The sequence below is a fragment of the Phragmites australis genome, chromosome 6, assembly GCF_958298935.1.
Source record: "Phragmites australis chromosome 6, lpPhrAust1.1, whole genome shotgun sequence".
NCBI classification, from domain to species: domain Eukaryota; kingdom Viridiplantae; phylum Streptophyta; class Magnoliopsida; order Poales; family Poaceae; genus Phragmites; species Phragmites australis.
This window is the reverse complement of record NC_084926.1, coordinates 883,568-905,770: the sequence shown is the minus strand read 5'-3', so window position 1 is coordinate 905,770 and position 22,203 is coordinate 883,568. Positions and strand designations below refer to the sequence as shown.

The following is a 22,203-nucleotide window of genomic DNA, read 5'->3' as shown; positions in this document are numbered from 1 at the left end:
GATCCTTCCCCCCTTTTATATCTCAAAATTCAAAAACTGCCGCCCCGACGGTTCGCTCGGCGAAGTGTCGCCTCGATCGACGCAACTGACAGGCGAATCTCCCGCCGATCGCGCGATGTCAGCATTTTGCCAGGCGTATTTTCCTCGATCTGCGCGGCAACCGCACGGGCCGCCCGTATGATTATCACACCCCTCGGAAGTTGTATGGACACGCGTCCACTCATTTGCCCCTTGGGGTCTGCTTGATGTCTAGAAACCGCAGGGGCCACCTCCGGAAAGCTTGCCGCGTGGCATTCGGCCCGCCTTGACCTCGGTCGCGACGAAGGGCCCATTCGCAGTCTCTGTCCCATCGGCTGCCAAACGGGCCCGGGGGCTACTGTCGGTGTATTTAGAACCAGGGGTCCCTAAGTCCCGAGGCCAAACCGGCCGCCCACCACATATCACCACCCTGCAAGGTAAAAGCAGAGACTCGGGAGAGGGTGCTCGGGGCTGCACGTGGCAGCCCGCGAGGACTCGGTGCCCCGAAGGTCTCACTCAAGTACTCGGGAGAGGGTGCTCGGGGCTGCACGTGGCAGCCCGCGAGGACTCGGTGCCCCGAAGGTCTCACTCAAGTACTCGGGAGAGGGTGCTCGGGGCTGCACGTGGCAGCCCGCGAGGACTCGGTGCCCCGAAGGTCCCTCTAAAGTGCTCGGGAGAGGGTGCTCGGGGCTGCACGTGGCAGCCCGCGAGGACTCGGTGCCCCGAAGGTCCCTCTAAAGTGCTCGGGAGAGGGTGCTCGGGGCTGCACGTGGCAGCCCGCGAGGACTCGGTGCCCCGAAGGTCTCACTGAAGTACTCGGGAGAGGGTGCTCGGGGCTGCGCGTGGCAGCCCCCGAGGACTCGGTGCCCCGAAGGTCCCTCTAAAGTGCTCGGGAGAGGGTGCTCGGGGCTGCACGTGGCAGCCCGCGGGGACTCGGTCCCCAGAAGGTTCGCGCAAGATCGTTCAAAGACTCAAAGGGCCCCGTCGCCAGAGTGTCATCCAGTCAAGGGCCCGATGCCGCATTTAATAGGCGCGCGTGGCCTGGCATTCTGACATCCTGACATTCTCGGCTGCCCACGCCCCAGTGTCAGACCCGGCCATGCCCTGGCTGGGGGGCGTGGGTTCATTAAATGCACGGGTCCCGTCCCGTTTCCACTTGCGCACCTCGGGATAACGTTACCAGAATCGAAGCACTCGGCCTGCCACCCTGCCCTGGCAGGAGAACAAGACAGAGTGGGCGCACCGGGCACCTCTGAGGCTGTCCGGTGGGCCTTTTTTTTGTGGCACCCCTAAGCTTCCGCAGCGGCTAGTGGTCGAATGCGCGCCGCCTTCCTCCACCGCCCCTGTCACTTCACCAAAATGAGATGATTAGGCCTTTCTCCGTGGCACCTGGGCATTGGCATCCCCTCTTTCCCATTCAGGATATGTCGAGGTCGGCGCATCTATAAAAGGAAAGGAAGGAGGACGCTAGAAAAGACAGAGAGACGAACAACGAAAAAGAGGAGGACAAGAGAAAAACAAGAGGTCAGTCGAAGAACAAGAAATCACCACCCCCGATCACAAGACAATCAAGAAACCAGCTAGCTAGAACATAAGAGCCTCCTGCTCTTTGTAAACAGCTCTCCCTCGAGAACCAGATATACCCTTGAAGGATCTCCTTCAAGGATAGATATAACACTCATACAGGAGTAGGGTGTTACGCCTCCGCGCGGCCCGAACCTGTCCAAAAACCCGGTGTCCCCGCAAGCCATCGCATTTTATTTCCTTTTCCGCTCATTTCCCGTGCAAGCTTTTCTAGGATCATCCCCCCGGCCGAATCTCTAAAAAGGGGTCTCTCGGGATCCCTGCGACAGGAGTTCACTCTCCGACAGGCGTACCCTTGACCGGGAGGTGAGGATGAGTCATGATCGACCCAAGCCTAGACTCCCGGTGAGTGTTGTCGACGCGGTGCCCATTAGGGCCGACGACCGTCTCACCGACGAAGTAGCATGTCGGAGCCATCAACGGGTTCTCAAGCATGCCTGGTGAGGCCAACGAGTGCTTGGAACGGTGCACTAAAGGTGTTTGCTGATTTTCCCCACCTACAACTTCAATCCATCGATTGTTGCTTCGAGCTTCGACTTCCATTGTTGGATCTCGACAGTGGTGTCCTCGACGGTGAGGAATCAGATCTCTTGCTTCTGATCGGCGTCGTGGAGGCACTTGTTCAGATAGCAGAGGAAGTCATGCTGGTTCTGGGTGATGCGGGCCTCCATTTTCTTCATCTCATCGAGGAGTTGGAAGTTAGGCTCCATGGCTCCGTGCTTGTGCTGGAATCGCGTGAAGTGGTCATGCGACTCCAGGATCGGTGAATCTAATACCAGATGTTAATAGAGGTGCAGGAGGAAGAAGGGATCAGAGAAGAATTGGGCATGGAGGAAGGAGGAATTGGATAGAATATGAAGAGTAGCAGAGGTTCAAGGTTCAGGTGATTCATAGTTTTCCATCTTCAATGTCCCTTCACCAAGTCTCGAGCGATCTCTTATTGCGCTCTATCCTATTATAGTGGGCTGGGCCCAATCGACTTAGCTCGCATCCAATCCGACCCAATGACTTGTGTATTTGGCTGGCACACACGGAAAATAGAAAAAAGGAAGAAGAAGAGGGAGGAGATGTAGATGAGCCCCTACTTAGCTCCTTTGCATTCGCCATTGGGCAAACGTATGCTCAGAGTAAAGGCATCTATCGCATTCAGATGATTCTTGCTTCAGCGCCACCACGGGAAACTAATTTCAATTCTTCGGATTCTAAAGACCTCCGATCCACTTGGCCAACGAATTTGATGCGACATCATATCTATTTATTTTGCCTGAGGATCAATTTATATGCACGCAAATGATATCATAACACACGGTTTGAACTTTGAAGTAACCAGGAAGAATTGAGCTCTCCTGAAACTCTAGCCTAACATTGTTACTCTCTGCAAGTCAGTAAGCAATTAGCTTGACATATACACCATGCAAGGCCTTGATTCTGTACCTAGCAAATCAGTTTCCTATTTAGTCTTTGACTTGGGGACATTTCCTACCGGCAATATAGTTTTATTAGTCACTAGCTAATTCTACACTGACACCGAGTCAAGACATTGGTATGAGTGCCTAGCTAGTATCACGCACACCCTCACCTCAAGGCAGGTGTACATGCACATAGTTGATATATCAAATCAGCTTGTAATCCTCCCTAGAACTGGACCCGCTATACCAACCCATTTGAAAACGTCAAATCAAGCAGAAACGAGCAGAATGCAGATACATGAGGAGATGCACGAATTGGATAAGTAAGGATGGAGTTGGATGACCCTTCAAGCTAGCTAGGACTGTAGCTATGCTGGGAGGTGGCAAGATAATCAAGTTTTTGATTTAGATGATTAGCAGAGGTAGTTGTACTATTTACCCATTAAGGATTAAATTCTAGGTTTACTCATTATGTGTCTTATTAAGATAAAAATTATTTTTTCAATGGTAGATGACATACCGGTCGATAGCGATACGCTTGTGATGACTTCATCAATCTTCAAACTCCGCATCTTCGGTCTTTACTAGACACTCTGTTAATACATGTGGTGGTGTAAGTGTGTGCACTTCTACTTGTTTCTAAAAAAACTTAAAGGCGTCTAAGTGAGTCTGTACTTTTGTTGGTCCCTGCCTAGAAAAGAAATGCACCTTTGGCCTTGGCCATTGTGAGTTAGTGACAGTTGTCAATTGTCATGTAACTTTGTGATTAAACTAATTACAAGCTAATTACTCACCATCATCAATGGGTTAGGACCACAATTGTGCATAGTTCTTGTGCCGATCCCCCTCACTTTCTGCCTGGCACATGCAGTTTGTTCCCTCCAGATATTGTGGTTAAGATCTCACACCACCCCTAACTATTAGTTGGCCTCCGCTTATGTTATGATGATCTCTTTATCAACTAACTTGCCTTTTCTTTTCAAAATTCATTATCTGAATTGCAAAAGTACATCATGCAGTAGTTTACAAATAAAACAACCATGTGAGATATCTCCTATGCCGGGGTGGTACTGATTGCGCATCAATTTCAGTGTTGATCAATGCGTAATACATATGATTCCTTTTGAGAAATAACAATGTCAGCTAGCTCTATACATATGATCCCTTTTGAGAAATAAAATTAGGCCTGTAATTGAACGAGTTGGTCGAAATTTGGCTTAGTTATACTTACTTTACAGGCTAGTTCAGATCATTATGGATGGAACCGGATGAGGATAGAGCCGGGTGGCTAATGCAGAAAGTTCAGTTCTCATCTATCTAGACATGTATGCTATTTCTTACTTGAATTCTAAGCTTAATCTGTACTGACCAATCAAGATCCCAGCTTGCAAGGCAGTGAATTAGGAGATCTAAATTCAAGGCTCTCTTTTCCCTCACAAGTTAACATGCATGCCTTCATCCTGAAGCTTGATCTTGATCAGTACTGCCCTCTTGTTGTAGTAAAACATAAGAGCCAAAGAATGTCGCAAAACCCTAGCTCAGGTCCCCCCTTTCCACATTAGGGCAGCCCTCCCTATCCTGCCTCCACACCACCCATCAGCCACATGGTGAGACATGCCATGCTACCCAAATCATCACCAAGATTGTACCTTCATGTGTATATATATTCCTCTCCTCTTTACACATAGCTAATTACACTAGCTAGACTTGTAGCTCTTCTCTACTACTATAGCTAGGTGAGGAGGTAGCTGCCATTGCCAAGATGTCAGGCAAGCCACAGCACCATCACCATGGCTCCTCCTCGCTTGGGGTGGAGGAGCTCAAAGAAAATCAGGAGCTCAACCTCCTGCACATGACCAGGGACTCCCCGGACGGCAGCCGCCAGGGCCGGGGAGCGCGGCGCCAGTGGAAGTGCAGGCTGCTCGGCTCCCTGGGCGGCCTCCGCCCGCGGCGCCCGCGCTGCGTGGTGTGCCTGCAGGTGCAGCACGTCACCGGCCTGCCCCCGGCCGCGGAGGGGCACGGGGTGGTGGTGGGGTGGCGGGGTAAGGGCGGCGAGGGGGAGCACACGGCCCCGGCGCTCGTGGCGCGGGGCGCGGCCGCGTTCGACGAGGTGTTCCTGAACTACTTCAGCGCCGGCGGCGCCACGCTGCGGAGCTTCACAGTGTGGGCGGCGCTCGTGCACGCGGCGGCCAACGGGGATCTCGGCGCGTTCCCCGTCGACCTCACCGAGGTCGCCGCGGCGGAGAGCTCCCACCCGAGGTTCGGAGGCAAGGCGCTCAGCTTCCCACTTGGCGGGGCGGGCGCCGGTGCAGTACTCACGGTGAGCGTCTACTGCAGAGTGATGGAACACGAGGAGACCCATGGAGCCAATGGTACGTATATAGTGATCACTGTCCATTCAATGCATAAGCTTTAAACATGCATAGTATATACCTTTGTAGTAGACGCATACAGTATTGGTAATATAAAAGACCAAATATTATTTGGTCAGGATCCAAATCTTACTTGACTTAGTCAAATAGCTAGTTTCTAGTCCTTAATTCATACTACTAGATTTTTTTTTGCAAAAATGGAGATTTATTCACTCTCGTCGTTACATCAAACTGATACAAACTGTGAAACCAAAAAGGGTTCTACCTAGTCCTTAATTATTCATACTATATGTGCTAGCTATATGTTATTAGTGTAGGAATGAATTGTATATATGAGCATGCATGTTAAGAAGAGTTAGTTTCCATGCCAATGTATTGAGTTGCTAATATCTATAAGCTGGCATGCATATATGTGACATATCACTACTACATAAAATGATTTAGTGGGATGTTCATATACAGACGGCTATTCGAAGTCGTATACGCGAAAGGTATCACACACGGTTATAAAATAGAACCGTCTGAAAAATCAGACGAAGTAGCTCCCATAAAGTAGGACATTTTAATATAGACGGTTCTAATTTAAAAACCATTTGAAAAAAATTTACGAACGGTTTGAAAAAGCATCCCGAAAGGGATTTTCGAATCTTCTGTACAAATATTTCTACAATAGTATATATATGGAAGCAAAGAAAGAAAACCCCAGCTAGTGACTAATGCCACTAATTGCTGGCTGGTGATCGACCTCAATTTACATACCTAGTTATATTAGACGACAATGGTCGTGCAGGTCATGCACGAGGGAAGAAGAACCACAAGGGCTCATATGCTTCCTGCCTGCCGGACCTAAGCTGTCTCCGGAACCGGCAGGTGGCAGCGGCATCAAGCTCGGCGCGTCGTGCAACGTCCATCCGTTCGGACCGGGGCGACTTCATCACGATCGAGAACTCGGTGGCTGGGATGGACGGGGCCGGCGCCTTCCGCGTGGCTGTGGCGGAGGACGTGGACGAGGAAGGCGCGGGGTTCATCACCATGGAGAATGGCACCATGACCATCTCGTCCCGGTCGAGGCGGCCGCTGCCGGACACTGTGGATGACATCGCCGGCGCGCTGCCGGAGGACGAGAAGACGTGCCTGTTCATGGAGCTGTCGGAGGAGTCGGCGTCCGCGTTCGACGTGGAGAAGGTGGAGGACGAGTTCCTGGCGATGCTGGAGGACAAGTACTGGGCGAGGAGCAAGGAGATCGAGAAGGGGCTGAGCGTGAGCCTGGACATCGGGCTGGACCTGGGCCTGGACCTGGATTCGCTCATCAAGGATGCCGAGATGGAGCTCTCCAAGGCCGAGCAGGCGTGGAAGAGCAAGATCGGCGCCGCCATTGTCGAGGAGGAGGAGTACAAGGAGCTAGTCCGGAGGTGGAGCGCCAGGGAGACGCCGAACTCCTACTACTCTGCTGCTTCCACCGGCTGCTCCTGGGAATTTGGATTCGGGAGTCCGATCTGAGCTAATTACCCTTATCAATTACTCGTGGGTGTAATCATGCAGCGTTGTTACATGACTGATGCTTAAGAGATGAATCGTATGTTGTAATACTGGAAAAACAACAGGAGGGAGAGAGATCCTAAACTGTTCGGTCATTCGTCGTTCCATTGTGTTACTTTTTGGGCTCATGCCTGACACGCATGCTTACTGATGCAGCAGCTATAGCCGCAACACCGACAACTAAATCCCATCACTGGAATGATCATACTAAGGATTGAAGATGTGACGTCAGAGACAACAACCATAAACGGTCTCCTTGCTAGTCATCTATCCACATCTTGTGTGAGCAGGAAACAGCAGAAACTGATCTGCTCGTCAGTCGCTAGATTTGCTCCTCTCTTGGATCAAAAGCAACGTGGACAAAGCTAGTACCAACACCTCATGTATATGCAGCCAAGACTGACCGACCTAGTAGAATGTCTCGCATTATCTGAGCAAAGCAGTGTTAGCGTTTGGGGATCCACGAACAGGACAAGTCCCCATAGGCCACATATCAGCAGGACCTGATTTCATGCCCCCGCATACTGTAGATTACGCATACGTGTTCACAGATTTCAACCGTTAAGCGAGTCTTCCGGTTCTGCAGGTTCCAACGAATTAAAGTGTAGCTCAGCAGAACAAACAAAATGTCCACAAGCACCAATAAAGCATCCGCGGTAAATTCCACGTGTGGTAACAGAGCACCGGAAAACGCTGGGAAATGTCGAATCATGTCATTGCCTACCTAGCTAGAATTATACAGGTGTTACACAATATGAATTCAAAAGACCAAATGACTCCCCAAAAATGAAGCCAATTGATAGATGCAAACTGCACCTATGCTAAAGAGCTTGCTAAAGAAACAGTTTGTGTACAGGTACAACAAAACAAGCAATCTACCTGGCCCTTGACCTTGAAAACCTGCAGGGCCTGCTGCCAAGAATGGTCCAATGTGTAACGACAGAATTTCATCCAATTTGATCATTGAATCCTTCATTGAAGCTACTTTGTCATATTGATGTGATTTTCCAAATCCCATACCACAATCTTACCATCCAGTCCTACAACAGTGGGTAAGGGATGTCAAAACACGTTTCAATAAAAAACTGGACGAACTTGGGAAGTTCAGCTCTACATGTTATAGACCTGATGTGCTGAAACGTTTGATAGCATTGTCGCTTCCTGTTCTCAACGGTACGATGCAACTGAGCATACGAAGAAATGATTAGTCTATGCCAGAGATAAGAGCCCATCACTGGAAGCGCAAAACAAAAGGTAAAAGAACAAAGGCTAAAGAGCATACGTTATGCAGTTCTCATGAGCACCACCGCGAGGTTTTGATGGTTCAACAGTGTCACTACTTGTCCCTTGCTTTGTTTGACCATATAGCTTTACAAGGGCTTCAGAGAGCTGAAATGCAATCGTTTCAGCGTTAGTTCGTGTGTGATTGTGGCGTGGTGAGTTCTTCAACTCAAGTCACAGCTGTCAATTATCCACACTTCAGCAGTACTTCATTCTTCCACATGGTGTTTATAGCATGAGCATCTTTTATAGCCATACCATTGCAGTAGACTATATCGCAAAAGTAGTTATTCTACACATTTGACTGTTAAAAAAATGCAGTACATGTAGTCTTGTGAAAGCTTCTGGGACAACTATATACTTTTAGTGTATAAAGTCAAACTACACAAATCTGAAGAGAAGGCCAGTCAATTGGCAGTCATATTATCAGAGTGCAAAAGATCAGACTGGTCATTGTTTTCTGGCTAGTACTGGTTTCCTGCGAGCTATTGTTCCTAACTGATCAAGAATTAAATTGGTTTGACACTAAATAGGTCAAACACACCATGGACCAGATTTATTAAACCAACTTTAAAAAACCAACCAAATACCATCATACCAATGCATCTAGCCAACAAAATAGTTAGAACTTAAAACCACACTCAACCATTCCGGAAGGAGTTGGTTCACCTTACTTGCACCCAAATATGACAAAGCAAAATGTTCCTGGACATGGATTGAATAGCACCTTCATATGATAGAATAACAAGAAGAAGGTATAACATGCACAAGCATCCACTAATATGAATTAATAATAATAGAAGGAAAGGAATAGACCTGCGAGGCTTTTGAAGTCGATGGAGTAGCTTTCCTTTCATCCAAGTATCTTACAAAACTCCTACAAGATGAAAGTATAAATGGATTGAAAAGAAATATTGCGGCCATGAAATTCCAAAGGGCTAGTATCCTGCCAGAAAGGCAGAGCTACTTGCATATCAATGGAATATTTGCCAAGGGGCAATGAGATTAAAAGTTTTAACAGGCTTATGATGTCGCGTCAGTTTCAACAGGAAGCAACAATTCAGTGCAAAGCAATGAGGAAAGACAACAAATGTAATGAAACAGTTGTTACATGTATCTTTGCTTACCAAAGTCCAGTCTCATCTGCAGCAAAGATCATAGGGTTGCAGTCAAAGCCGACACCAATCACCATGTGCTCAGAGACAAAAAGAATCTGGCATTTTGAAAAGTTCACTCAATATTATGAAATTTAGAAATCATCACATGCAACTAAACAGTAGCAGAAGGGAAAATGCTGACCCACATCACGGAGAGGCAGATCACGCAGCACCAAATTTTGTGCGGCAGGAGAAGATTCAACATCATCAATGAAATAAACCATGGAATTGTGCCCTGGCAATCAAAGCATCAAATAACAACATTGAATTCAACATTTGCAAAAGTTTGCATGCAAATATTTAAAGATTCTGCATGATCTAAGGGTCAATTCTCTCCACAACAATAACAGCATTTGTCCCAAGCAAGTTGGGGTAGGCTAGAGATGAAACCCACAAGATCCAACTAAAAAGATGATGAGAACACAATAATGATAATAAGGTACTAGTAATAGTAAAAAAATAAAATTAATAGCAGTCAATTCTCTCCAAAAGAACCAAAATCTAGTTCGAAAGCAAAAAAGGAATGAAACTGATGAGATGATCGACAGATTGACTATGCAAAGATCATAAACTTTATTAACAAATTGAACACAAAAAAACAAAATATGTCAGAAGTTCAACTACACTACCAAAAGAAGTCCAGGTTGTGTTAGTAAAAATAGATAAAGAATGAACAACCCTCCAACAAGTAATAATGAATGCCATCAGACACTACTCAGTTGTTATGAATCCCAAATAGTGTGCTGGACAATGCTAATTAGAGGAACTCCTAGGAAAAAATAGATTAAGGGGAGAAAGAACCTGTATATGCCAATGTTTTTCCACTTGGTGACCACCTTACGCCAAATGCCCAAGTAGATGACAGATCAAGCTGCGCAATTTGCTGCATCCAAACAGGAGAAAATGTTACAATAATGATCAATCACTTTCAGAGGAAAAGAAAATAGAGTAATAAATATGGAAGCAGTCTGCCCCATAAAACATTCTGAATAATGGCATGTCCTTATTGCCTGAGGAATGAAAGAATTTGAGAAAGTGTTTCACAAAAAAAAAAGCATATGACTGAAAATTAGCTTTGTGCACGATCAAATTAAGTGTTATTTTTCAACTGTAGATGAGGAGCACAAAAAAGTCTATAGACTTGATAAGATTCAGAAACTGTTGGCAGAACTTATAGATGTTCGGTTGCATGTTAGTAGCCTATGATGTGATGCAACGAATAAATGGAGAAGAATATTCGAACAATGCAAAGGCAAACACTGCAAAAAAATATATTTACAGTCGAACAGATGGTATATTATTAAGTCAATGAATCAATAAAATACCTCCCCAAATTTCCAATCGGAGGAAGTGCTCGCTTGCGATCCCCTGGTCAGAAGTTAAAAGAAAGAAGTATGAGATAACAAAAGCATTTCGAAGATCCAAGTAGATGTAAGAATGGCAAGTTCCACCTTGTATCCACACCCTTGATGAAAGTGGAGAATATTCTGCATTTACCATCAGTAGATGTTGTTGCAAGATGTATCTGGAAGAAGAAAAAAAGCAAATAAACCAATGTTACACTCCATGGAAATAAGTCTTGCACTACATGACAATACCAGTTCCTAAATATATAGTGAATATCTACAGCAACCAGAATTGCATCAAATTTTCAATAATTGATTCCAATAATTGCATCAAATGGAAGGTATACATATCACAAGTGGAAGACAAACACCATAAATAAACACGATCATAATGAAGCATACCATAAAGGCATAAACGATTGTGTCCTAAGTTTTCCTACTGAACATTTTCAATACTTTAAATAGATTAACAATAATACACTCACATTATTTGGATGCCATGCGACATTAGTAACAGAAGATTCATGCCTTTTCCTAATAACCTTGCTAATCCACCTGTAGCACAGTGCAAGATCAAGATAGTTAAAGATGCAAATCAAGAGAGCCACATCAGCCCCATTAATTGCATGAACTAAATCAGTAAAACAAGCTCAATCACTCGTCAATTGGGCCAGTCAACATAGATAATGGAAAAATAAGGCCATCCAGAAAATAATAGTCAACTGGTGCAAGTGGTAGGGATGAATACCAGTTGTTTTCTTGTTCATAGTAGCAAATGCACACAGACTTAGCACCACTTCCCACAGCAAACTTATTTTCTGCAAATATTGCAAAATAACTTTTTAAGGAAACAAGTCATTGTTACTAAGCAAAAATAAAGAAAAAGTCTACCAACAAGTGTTTGGTCTTGTATGCTTAGCTCAAAAGTAATTTCACTATTTCAAAACGTCCGCCATGGTGTTGCCAACAAGGTATGGAAGGCTAAGATAATATGAGTAAATAATTCATCTAAGCATCTGATGTTCTAGCATTACAGTCCCGAGAATGCATTATTCGTGCTCAAATAAATGCGATTATGATTAATTGCTCACTAGTCATGTCCAGCTATAATCTATCAAGGAGAAAAGTAACGAGAAGCTACTAAGAAATATAAGATCAAATATTAACAGAACAGCATGAACATTTGTGGAATCTATTCATTTAACCAACAAAGGGAGAAAATTTCCAATTTCTAACAGAACTATAAGGGAAAGCTATTTAACAAACCTTTTGGGCTCCATTGGACACATAAAGCTGCACGATTTAGCTTGAGAATAACGAGGGTGGGTACCCAATCAGGTCCTTCCAGTGTCCAAACATATCTGCAGGTAATAGAAGAAAATAAATAAATAAACATGTATCTAGCATCTCTTGGGGTAAGAAGGACAACATATCTTCTTGATCATAAGAAAATATGGCTTTAATGCATACTTACGAGTTCCTATCGTGTGAAACTGTTACAATTTTGTTGGATGATCTACTCCAATCTATCCCAGACACTATTTGATCGTGCTGCAAGATATAACCAGAGGCAGAAATAAGATGCATATTTATTAGACAGTACAAAAGGTTCTTTGTGCGATATAAAAAAGTACATTTACCTTTGAAAGAACATGAAGTTTCTCCCACTTGTCTGTGAAAAATTTATAAATATGCACTTCATTGTTGTTTGGACAAAAGGCAGTCACTGGACGAGAGGAAATGTTTGCAATCAAATTAAAGATCAACCGACAACTAAATGTGCAATTATAAATAGAAGACAACCGCACAGACATTATGGCAAATTAGAAGGCAAGGGAGGCTTTGTTCTTAAATTGCAGAAAGGCTTTTGCTACTATCAGTAGATGTAATATTTTCCTATAAGCAATTAAGAGACGGAATACACCACAAGCAATTTCACGAGGTATCTTAACCAGTCTCAAGAAGAACAGGAGCTAGTGGTCTTCTGGTATAAACAAAGTTATGGTGTATCAATAAGCAGATAGAAGACCTGCACAAATTTTCACAGAAAACATAAAATATTTGGTCAAATAAACTTGAGATTTAGTCTTAAGTTACCCTATGGCTATGGTGCAATGGACTTAAAATCAATTATTCATGGTTGCAAAAAGCTTTCCATTACAGCCACGTAACCTATTGGACTAAAGGCACCTAAACCCGCAGTTCACTATACCGTCCTACAATCCACGCACTGTGAAATGGCATTGCTGCCACCATGAGCATACCACAACCTCGTCGAGAACAAGCAACAAAAATCGCATTAATGAAAGCCGGTAGGATCTATTTAGGAAATAACCTAGCCTATAACTGTTCCCTGGATGACCCTTAGACGAAACACTTAACATTCGATCTCTGACAACAGGAGCGGTACTCGACGAGCTAACGAAACCCTAGGAATCTGATCCTGAGCTCCACGCCAAGTACTAATCAATAATCAACCCATGGGCGTAAGGCATGCCCCGCGATTCAGAACCAAATCGGCCGGGTCCCACGAACAGTGAGATCTAGAGCGGGGAGGGGAGGGCGTTACTGGACTGGTCGGGGCTCCATGCGTGGCAGGTGATGCACTCGGCGAACTGGTGGATCGCCACCGCTGCCGTGGCCATCGGCGACGCGAGCCGAGCGGCGCGGCGAGGAGAGGCGGAGACCGGGGGTCGGCCAAGGACGCAACGGTGATGGTCGTTGCGTTGGAGAAATCAGAAGGAAATGGATGGAGTGGAGGCGAAGGTGAAGGGAAGGCAGGCAACGAGGCTTCGCAAGTGGGGAGCGGGTCGTCGGATGGGTCCCACCCCACCGGCCCAGCACTCCAGCAGTAGGAATAGGCCCCAAGGCTACATTGTATAGGCAGCCGGGTTCACAAATTCTATACATCCTCGAAATCGTCCGGGGTTGATAACTGCGGTAATTTGGTATAATTTAGTAGAAATCAGTTAAATTTTGTTAATTTTTTTTAATTTTAAATTTAAATTAATTGGTAACTGCTCAATTTCTAAATACGTTATAGACCGAATTAGCTAGAATACGTTACAGACCGAATTGAACCGTAATCGTAATAACCGTATTTTAAAACCCTCGTAGGCAGCCTTAAGTTCTTGTGTTCTGACGTCGTACAAACACTATTCCATAATGATTCGAGGTGCTCTCATGTCCCTTCACTCACTCCAGGGTGGTAGTTGGTGTCTCTATCTTGCCTTCATCGTTCATATAGAGTGTATATACATGTTTTGATGAGTTATTTATATGGTAAAAAAGAGTATTACGTTGATAGTATTTGTCTAGACCGGTTAAGTAGAGATTTTATTTGTTTGATCGAATCTGAGATTGTATTAGGGATATAAAAGTTAAGATTATAATTAGTTGTATATATGAAAATGATTTGGGCCAATTTGCGGGTATGTATTTGTATCCATCGAACTAGGCTAAAACAGTGTATGTAGGCAACTAAACACGTTTCTCTATGAAATTATATGTATCTACCTGATCAAGAAGTTCTTGCACGGACAACCAATCATATCCGTAGCAAGTCATTAACGGCTACATGTATTAAATAATGCATAGGATAACCTCTGTTTCTTTGTTAAAAAACATACAGGGGAATAAAGATACGAGGTAATATATATATATCATATATTAAAAATAGATAATATATAGCCATATTTATAAAATAATATTTGTATTTGATATTTTATTCATCAAAAATGTGTTTTTGACACTTTAGATGTCGAATACGACACTATACACTGTATTGACACATAAGATACTAAAAATAGCTATATTCGACACATGATATATTAAATATGATATATAATACCGTGTTCAATACCTTATACGCCGAATACAAACGCTCGTTGTTGCACACTGTGCTCACATGCCCAAAAAGAAGCTAGAAGCGCATTACGGTACATGTATGTTTATGTTTTCTATTTAACTCTCGATTTATTTAAATATAAAAGTAGTCTAAAACTTTTAAATATTTTTATAAGTAAATTAGAGCTCACTAGCAACCCGTTTTAATTAGTTTGATCAACAAGTCTGAGCTAATATTTAATTAAAATTATCCAAATAAGTCTACTTTTATAAAGTCTAACAATTTTTAATGCCTCAAATAAATTCCAACAAATATAGAAAAGATTATTAATATTCTTCTCATGTGATGTACTAATTTATAAAAATATTTCTAATCCTAAATTATTTAGTTAAATAATAAGTTCCTTTATAATACTCCATTTATATATATTTTTATCATTTCATTCACATGCTATATTTGCCTCGTTGAGTTCCTTTTTATATCGAGCTCGCTTTTGATTTTTTTAATATTTGTAAAAGTATATAACTATTTTGAAATATTACATATCTAAGACCCTCGTTAATCAAATAATTCTTCCAACAAGCGACACCTCTAAAAAACTAAAGATGTTGCTATTTCAACGGACAAAAACTTTAAAAATAAAAAAAAATTATGCTTCATTGCTTCGAAATTTAAAACACTGTCGAAATAATAATGAAAATTTCTTAAAAAAAGTACGGAGAGGATGTTATAATCTATCTCTTTAAAAAAAATCAACTCAAACCAATACTTTTACGATGAGAAAAAATAATTTTTAATTGTATTTTTGACTGATTTTTTAGAGGTAGACCATAGTATTCTCTACAATATATATATTTTTAGAATTTTTATGGTTTATTTTGTTAGTGTTTTGAATTTTAAGAGCAATATAACAAAATGTTTTTTAATTTTTTAAAGTTGACGCCTGTTAGCATCGGCTAATTAATGGGCGACGATATATTAGATATGTAATATTTTAAAATAAGTATGTATTTTTTACAAATTTTGAAAAATAATAAAGATTCGCTCGATTTCCTCGGCCCAGATGGCAGTTGCCTCGACCAGTAAAAGCTATCGAACCGCTGGTAGAGTATCTATAGGGCAAAAATCTAAAATTAGACAATATATATGAACTTATTTACTGAAATAGATAATATGTAGTCCTATTTGTTAATTTAGCACCCATATTCGGTACACGGTATACCGAAAATGAATTTTTTAGCACACGATGTGCTGAATACAACACTGTTACCCGTATTTGGCACATCGTATGTCGTATACAGTCTATTTTCAGCACACGGTGTGCTGAATACGAGCAACAGTGCCGTATTTGGCACACCGTGTACCAAAAAGACATTTTCGACACATCATGCGTCGAATACGAACACTAAATTAATAAATACGACTACATATTATCTATTTCGGCAAATACACTTAGATATATTGTCTAATTTTAGATTTTTACCTATCTATAGCATTATATATATGCGTCTTGTATATAATTTTTATGTATAATATGGGATATATTGTATGATTTGTTTTGATTATTAGAAATGACATAGCCGAATCTTAGGCCAAAATCTAAAAATAGATTAAAAATATATAATATATTATTATATTTATAAATTTAGAATGTATATTCACTACCTTATTTATCAAAAACATGATTTCGGCATCTCGAATGCTAAATACGATATTGTGCACCGTATTTGACGCATGATGGGCCAAAAATAACTATATTTGACACCTCATAGTAACATATTTAGCACCTCACGTACCGAATACAACCTCTGTCGTGCGCCGTACTCGCGAGAAGAAGGAAGCTAGAAAGCTACAATCCACTATGCGCCTCTCTTGTGCGCTGCATGAAATTTTAAGTTTTTTATTTAACTCACGATTTTATTTAGTAAAAAATAGTTTAAAAATTCTTAACATTTTTATAAGAAAACTAGAGCTCATTAGTAATCTATTTTAATTGGTTTGATCCAAAAATTCTTAGACAATATTTAATTAAAATTATCTAAATAAGCCAATTTTTATAAATTCTAGTTTTTAATGCCTCAAATAAATTCTAAAAAACTAGAAAAAATCACTAATATTCTTTTCATGTGATACACTAATTTATAAAAATGTTTGCAACCCTATATTATTTGATGAAAAGGTAAGTTACTTTGAAATGCTCCATTTATACGCACTTTTATCATTTCATGTGATATTATCTTTTTAATCTAATTTGAATAAAAAAATTCAACATGCACAGAATCTTGGTTCTCAGATTAATATTAATCAACTGTAATGATTTATTTATATGCATTTTTATCATTTCATGTGATATTATTTTTCTAATTCAATTTGAATAAAATATTCAAACACTCGCAAAACCTTAGTTCTCCTATTAATTCAAACATGCTCCATTTAATCTATTGCCAACAACAAGTTGAAAACGTGGGGCAATCTTTCATATTAATATTAAGCCTCATTTTGCTATTCTTTATGTTTCATTTCTTTCTTATTCTCTATTCCTATTTGTAAGATAGCATCTCCATCTGCATGCTCCTTATCTGATTGTTTAAAATTTGGATATATCATTTATCATATTTAATTGATAAAATAAAACATGTCGTATCACTACCTGCTTTGAAAAGATGAATGTAAATATATATTCGTAATTTCTGGATTCTATGTTTCTTAAGTGTTCATCTTTATCATCTTAGCAGTAGTTGTTAACATATGATGCATCACATGATAAGAATATTAATGAATTTTTGATTTTTTTTCTATGTACAAATAGATCATTAAAAAGAATTTACTTTTTCACCAAATAATCAATTGTTGAAAATATTTTTTATAAATTAGTATATCACACGAGAAGAATATTATTAATTTTTTCTAGATTTTTTGAAATTTATTTGAGGCATTAAAAATTACAAGAATTTATAAAAGTAGACTTCTTTGAAGAATTTTAGTTAAATACTGGCTCATATTTTTTTTATCAAACTAATTAAAATAGGTTACTAGTGAGCTCTAGTTTACTCATAAAAATGTTTAGAATTTAAACTATATTTATACTTTCAAATAAAAATAAGAGTTAAATAAAAAATTTAAACACACATGTACAACCGCTTCTAGCTTCTTTCTTCTAGGTTCTCTCTTCAGTGTACAGCAACAGGAGGCTGTATTTGGTAATTAAGGTGCTGAATATGGTAATATTCATCGTATTGGTACCTTACGAACCGGTTTTTCGGTGCCTCATGTACCAAAATTAGATTTCCGATACGCGAGGTACCAAATAACAATACTAAATTATTAATATATTAATATATTATTTATTTTGATAAATATAATATCATATGATATCTATTTTTAGATGTTTGCCTAGAATCTTATGATAACCGCTGCCAAGTGATTCCCCGCTAACGTACCACACACCCACGTTACATCCTCCCACACGTCCCTCTGCGTGTGGGACCCGAACAGTCTGGTCCACCTGTCCGTCACCGGTGACGCCAGCTGCGAGTAGCGGGGATGAAATAGCCACGTCTACACCGCATTCTCACCACCGTGCTCCTCTCCACTGCTCTGTTGAGTTGCTCGCCGTCTTCGTCTTCCCCACCTCACGCCACGCAGATCCCAACACAACGCGAGCAGGCAAGGAGGAGAGAAAAGGCAAGGCAAGATGCAGTACAAGAACCTTGGGCGGTCGGGCCTCCGCGTGAGCCAGCTGTCGTACGGCGCGTGGGTGACCTTCGGGAACCAGCTGGACGTGAAGGAGGCCAAGGCGCTGCTGCAGGCGTGCCGCGACGCCGGCGTCAACTTCTTCGACAACGCCGAGGTCTACGCCAACGGCCGCGCCGAGGAGATCATGGGCCAGGCCATCCGCGACCTCGGCTGGCGCCGCTCCGACGTCGTCATCTCCACCAAGCTCTTCTGGGGAGGCCTGGGCCCCAACGACAAGGGCCTCTCCCGCAAGCACATCGTCGAGGGCCTCAAAGGGTCGCTCAAGCGCCTCGACATGGACTACGTCGACGTCGTCTACTGCCACCGCCCCGACGCATTCACGCCCATCGAGGAGACGGTGCGCGCCGTCAACTGGGTCATCGATCAGGGGTGGGCGTTCTACTGGGGCACGTCCGAGTGGTCCGCGCAGCAGATCACCGAGGCGTGGGGGGTCGCTAACCGCCTCGACCTCGTCGGACCCATCGCCGAGCAGCCCGAGTACAACCTCTTCTCGCGACACAAGGTCAATTCAAATCTTCTTCTTTACCACTAGTAAATCTCTTCTAATCCTTCCCGTCTAGAGTTCGATTGGACTAATGCGGTGTTCCCATACAATCGCAAGGTGGATTTTGCTCCCTGGATTGCTACTGTGGGGCGATCTGTGCGTATTGATTAAATGGAATTTTCTTAATGGATGCAACCGTACCTGCTGAATCTTTGACTCGGAGCGGTAGTCCTCTCCCCACGGGTGTTTTTTCATGTCGCAGAATGCGGGATTATTGAAACTCGAAGTGGATATCCGATTGATTTAATTCCAATGTACTACTAGTACAATTGCTGCTGCGCAAGTAGGTCATGAAACAGTGTGACTCTGTGGGTTGGATTAGGTAATGGTTCTTCTTGGCATTTATACGATCTTTGATGAGGGAAAGTAGATTGTTGGAGGGAAATGGCCTCCTTTAGATTCTCTAGGTACGCGTGGTCACAAGTACCATCCTCCATCAGCAAGCTACCTGCTTTGCTCGGGAGAACACTGGTCCGTTCAGATGACGACGACATATCCCCTTTTGACCTACCAGATAGGCAAATAGTATGATAATCATCAGTCCGGGGAGTGTGACTACAGACTAGTAGAAATATAATCTTCCTTGATGTAACCTACAGCTCTAGGCGTAGTATAGCTACCAAACTAGACAGCAATACCAAACCATGCATTGCTGTGTATGCTTTTGCGCCATGTAGGATGCCAGGCATAAGACAAGCCAATGTTGATTATGAAAGCTTTGGTGTAACATTATGATATGGACAACTTAGAGCTAGACCAGAAGGAATATTTTTACGTGCTTAGAATTAGAACCTTAGTTTGGTATTTAGTCTTAGTTTAGCAGTCAACTTATTATTTGGTCTTAACTCACTATCAAACAGAAGAAGACACCAACCTGCCACTGTCAATGTTACATTCAATTAGTTGGTAGTGATTACTCATTCCAGGTTGGGAACTCACTAAACAAAGCTGCATATGCAAGTTGTAGGTCTCAATTTGAAATTTATATTGAAGTCCAACAGCTGAGTTACAGAGGCTTTTAGTAAGTTCGGTTCATTGGATATGGCTGTTACCAGATATATTGGCTGTACTCTGATTCGTTTGTAAACTATTCTTCTCTCAAATGGAATCGGATACAGTTGTCCTGCTCCTTTAAAAAAGAGAGAGAAAGACTTAAAGTCAAAAACAACACCAAGGTTATGGGCTTATGGCAAAGGTAGAAGCTTAGGTCAGTCAAAACTCAAACCAGACTGTTGAATTTTCTATGACTGGTAGTGGAAATAGGCTTCTACTTTTCTGAGTCGGCTCTAGGTACCAATTACTAGAAGGATCTCTATTGGTTGATACAGTGATACATGAATAATCATGGAAACATAGGAAAAATAAACTGCATTATCAATTGTGGTTCCAATTGAAACAGTAATTCATGTCGTCTAGCATTCGATGGAGCTTCTAGTCTGCATTTTGAGACTCTATGGTGTTCTAAGGTTACATGCATTGTATGTTGTGGCACATACTATATAGATACATCTGGTTTGTGGCACTCCTCATCCTTCAGTTTGATGATTTGGTAACTTATCAGGATTGCTTATTGCCATGTCCGTTGTAATTCAAAATTGAGCAAGCCTAACAAAAATGTGAGATTGAAAGAGTAAATAGTTGCCATTCAATGTTGTGTAACATAGTAGTTTACTTTAGACTATTACCAGTATGATACTTTCAGATATGAAATTGCCATTTTGCACAATTAGAATCATATGTGGGGTTTTTTTTTTGTGTGTGTGTCTAAGTGATATTCCTTCTTGTTTTATGTGGAGATATTTTGATTGAGATTCAACATGGCAAGTTGGGTCACTGCTTAAACACAATTTACTCCTGAATGATTTCCAGAATGTTTGTTGAAACAGATTATCCTATGCATGCAGTTTGTGTTGCAAGAACTAATAGCATACTGCATTTCTGCAGGTTGAATCTGAGTTCATACCTCTTTACAGCACCTATGGCATCGGTTTGACTACATGGAGTCCTCTAGCTTCAGGAGTACTCACTGGAAAATATGGCAAAGGGAACATACCTGCTGATAGCAGATTTGCCCTAGACAATTACAAGGTAATTTGGGGAACTGTCTGTGTATTATGCAAGCACTCCTGTTTATAATTACTAGTAATACAGTACATCAGAACTTTTAAGGTTTACTCCATCTGCCTCATATCAATTTACCTTTGTGACGACAAAAGGATACAAGCGCTACTATGGTGCTTGTAATTAAATATTCAAATTGCTAATTACCTTTGACCATGCATGAGTGTTAAACTGCACTGTTAATTAACCAAGGCATACAACTCTCAGTTACTGTAACAGTTATGGTAATCATTAGGTGTTAGTTCATGGTGGGCGGATGCCACACTGCAGAATCATTGTACAATAATGTAATATACCTTTGCAGGAATTAACATTTTTGTGTAGCAGCTACTAGTTCGCTTCTGCTTTTATTTGTCCTTGTGTTAATTTTGCTAGTATGTGCTTTGTAGTTATTCCATTGTCCTTATGTTACTTAAACTATTATGTATTTTGTTGTTATGCCTTCTGAGTATTCTTTAGTTAATCCATTTCTCGTTCATTGGATTCATTTCTCTTTCCAGAACCTGGCGAACAGATCCCTGGTTGACGAGACAATTCGAAAAGTGAATGGGCTAAAACCTATTGCATCCGAACTTGGTGTTTCATTAGCCCAACTCGCAATCGCTTGGTGTGCTTCAAACCCCAAAGTCTCATCTGTGATCACAGGAGCCACTAAAGAAAGCCAGGTATATTTTGCGAACTTTTATTCTGCAGTATATTGCTTCCTTAAGCAGTATATCAAAATGATAATATCAACCTCCCATATGGCACGAACAGATCGTCGAGAATATGAAGGCTCTTGACGTCATTCCTCTTCTGACCCCGGAGGTTGTCGACAGGATTGAGGCAGTGGTCCAAAGCAAGCCAAAACGCACTGAGTCATACAGGTGAAGTGATCCAGCGTGCAGAATGAGTGCCCGCGATTCAGCATTCATCTGGAGTTTAGGCCATGCTATCTTCAACGTTTGATATCTCGGAATTATGTGCCTGGTTTTGTGTAGTTGGGATGTTCAGTCGTAGTGCTCTGTCCTAAACATTTCCCATGTGGACCACTTGGTGGTGACACTTGTTACAAACAGTGCTCTGTTCTGTGTGTATTCTGCATTTCCCGATGGCATCTATTTTGATTCCTGGTATGTTCAGCTTGAGCCATTCCTGCATTGTTGCTTGAGAGCATCGAAACTTATCGAGGGCCGTGAATACACGGTCCGCCGATGATCCTTCCTTACTGTCTGGGCTCGAAGATTACT

At 42.0% G+C, this 22,203-nt stretch overlaps 3 protein-coding genes across 4 annotated transcripts in view; 2 read left to right on the top strand and 1 right to left on the bottom strand.

Moving 5' to 3' along the window:
- LOC133920762 (uncharacterized) overlaps nucleotides 1-6,883 on the top strand; it is a 40,405-nt gene extending 33,522 nt beyond the window's left edge. The window contains exons 2-3 of the mRNA XM_062365356.1: nucleotides 4,872-5,383; nucleotides 6,174-6,883. Coding sequence (XP_062221340.1) covers nucleotides 4,872-5,383; nucleotides 6,174-6,883 — 1,222 coding nt within the window. The remainder of the gene's footprint in view (nucleotides 1-4,871; nucleotides 5,384-6,173) is intronic.
- A 731-nt stretch (nucleotides 6,884-7,614) lies between these two features.
- LOC133920922 (actin-related protein 2/3 complex subunit 1B-like) lies at nucleotides 7,615-13,549 on the bottom strand. 2 transcript variants are annotated; one of them, XM_062365563.1, is made up of 16 exons: nucleotides 13,276-13,549; nucleotides 12,659-12,735; nucleotides 12,347-12,432; nucleotides 12,181-12,257; nucleotides 11,973-12,067; nucleotides 11,455-11,524; nucleotides 11,192-11,261; nucleotides 10,812-10,885; nucleotides 10,686-10,728; nucleotides 10,162-10,243; nucleotides 9,507-9,595; nucleotides 9,331-9,416; nucleotides 9,020-9,080; nucleotides 8,205-8,311; nucleotides 8,048-8,106; nucleotides 7,615-7,962 (listed from the first exon to the last, which is right to left on the bottom strand). In XM_062365563.1, exons 1-16 carry the CDS (start codon nucleotides 13,293-13,295, stop codon nucleotides 7,904-7,906), a joined length of 1,155 nt encoding a protein of 384 aa, XP_062221547.1. In that variant the 5' UTR covers nucleotides 13,296-13,549; the 3' UTR covers nucleotides 7,615-7,903. The 2 variants fall into 2 exon arrangements, with proteins under 2 accessions (XP_062221547.1, XP_062221548.1); XM_062365564.1 differs by lacking the exon at nucleotides 12,659-12,735.
- Nucleotides 13,550-18,132: 4,583 nt separating this feature from the next.
- Nucleotides 18,133-22,089, top strand: LOC133920920 (probable voltage-gated potassium channel subunit beta). The gene is made up of 4 exons (XM_062365560.1): nucleotides 18,133-18,811; nucleotides 20,798-20,941; nucleotides 21,475-21,639; nucleotides 21,731-22,089. The coding sequence occupies exons 1-4, from the start codon at nucleotides 18,248-18,250 to the stop codon at nucleotides 21,842-21,844; spliced, it is 987 nt and encodes a 328-aa protein (XP_062221544.1). The 5' UTR covers nucleotides 18,133-18,247; the 3' UTR covers nucleotides 21,845-22,089.
- Nucleotides 22,090-22,203: the final 114 nt, after the last annotated feature.

What these genes read in the sequence shown, in the direction of transcription:
- LOC133920922 (XM_062365563.1), bottom strand. Translation starts at nt 13,295, where the DNA reads ATGGAGCCCCGACCAGTCCA. An exon ending in GCAGATGAGACTGGACTTTG is followed by an intron (nt 9,081 to 9,330) that starts GTAAGCAAAGAT and finishes TTCATCTTGTAG; the next exon opens with GAGTTTTGTAAGATACTTGG. An exon ending in GCTCATGAGAACTGCATAAC is followed by an intron (nt 8,107 to 8,204) that starts GTATGCTCTTTA and finishes TCGTATGCTCAG; the next exon opens with TTGCATCGTACCGTTGAGAA.
- LOC133920920 (XM_062365560.1), top strand. Translation starts at nt 18,248, where the DNA reads ATGCAGTACAAGAACCTTGGGCGGTCGGGCCTCCGCGTGAGCCAGCTG. An exon ending in ACCTCTTCTCGCGACACAAG is followed by an intron (nt 18,812 to 20,797) that starts GTCAATTCAAAT and finishes GCATTTCTGCAG; the next exon opens with GTTGAATCTGAGTTCATACC. An exon ending in GAGCCACTAAAGAAAGCCAG is followed by an intron (nt 21,640 to 21,730) that starts GTATATTTTGCG and finishes TGGCACGAACAG; the next exon opens with ATCGTCGAGAATATGAAGGC.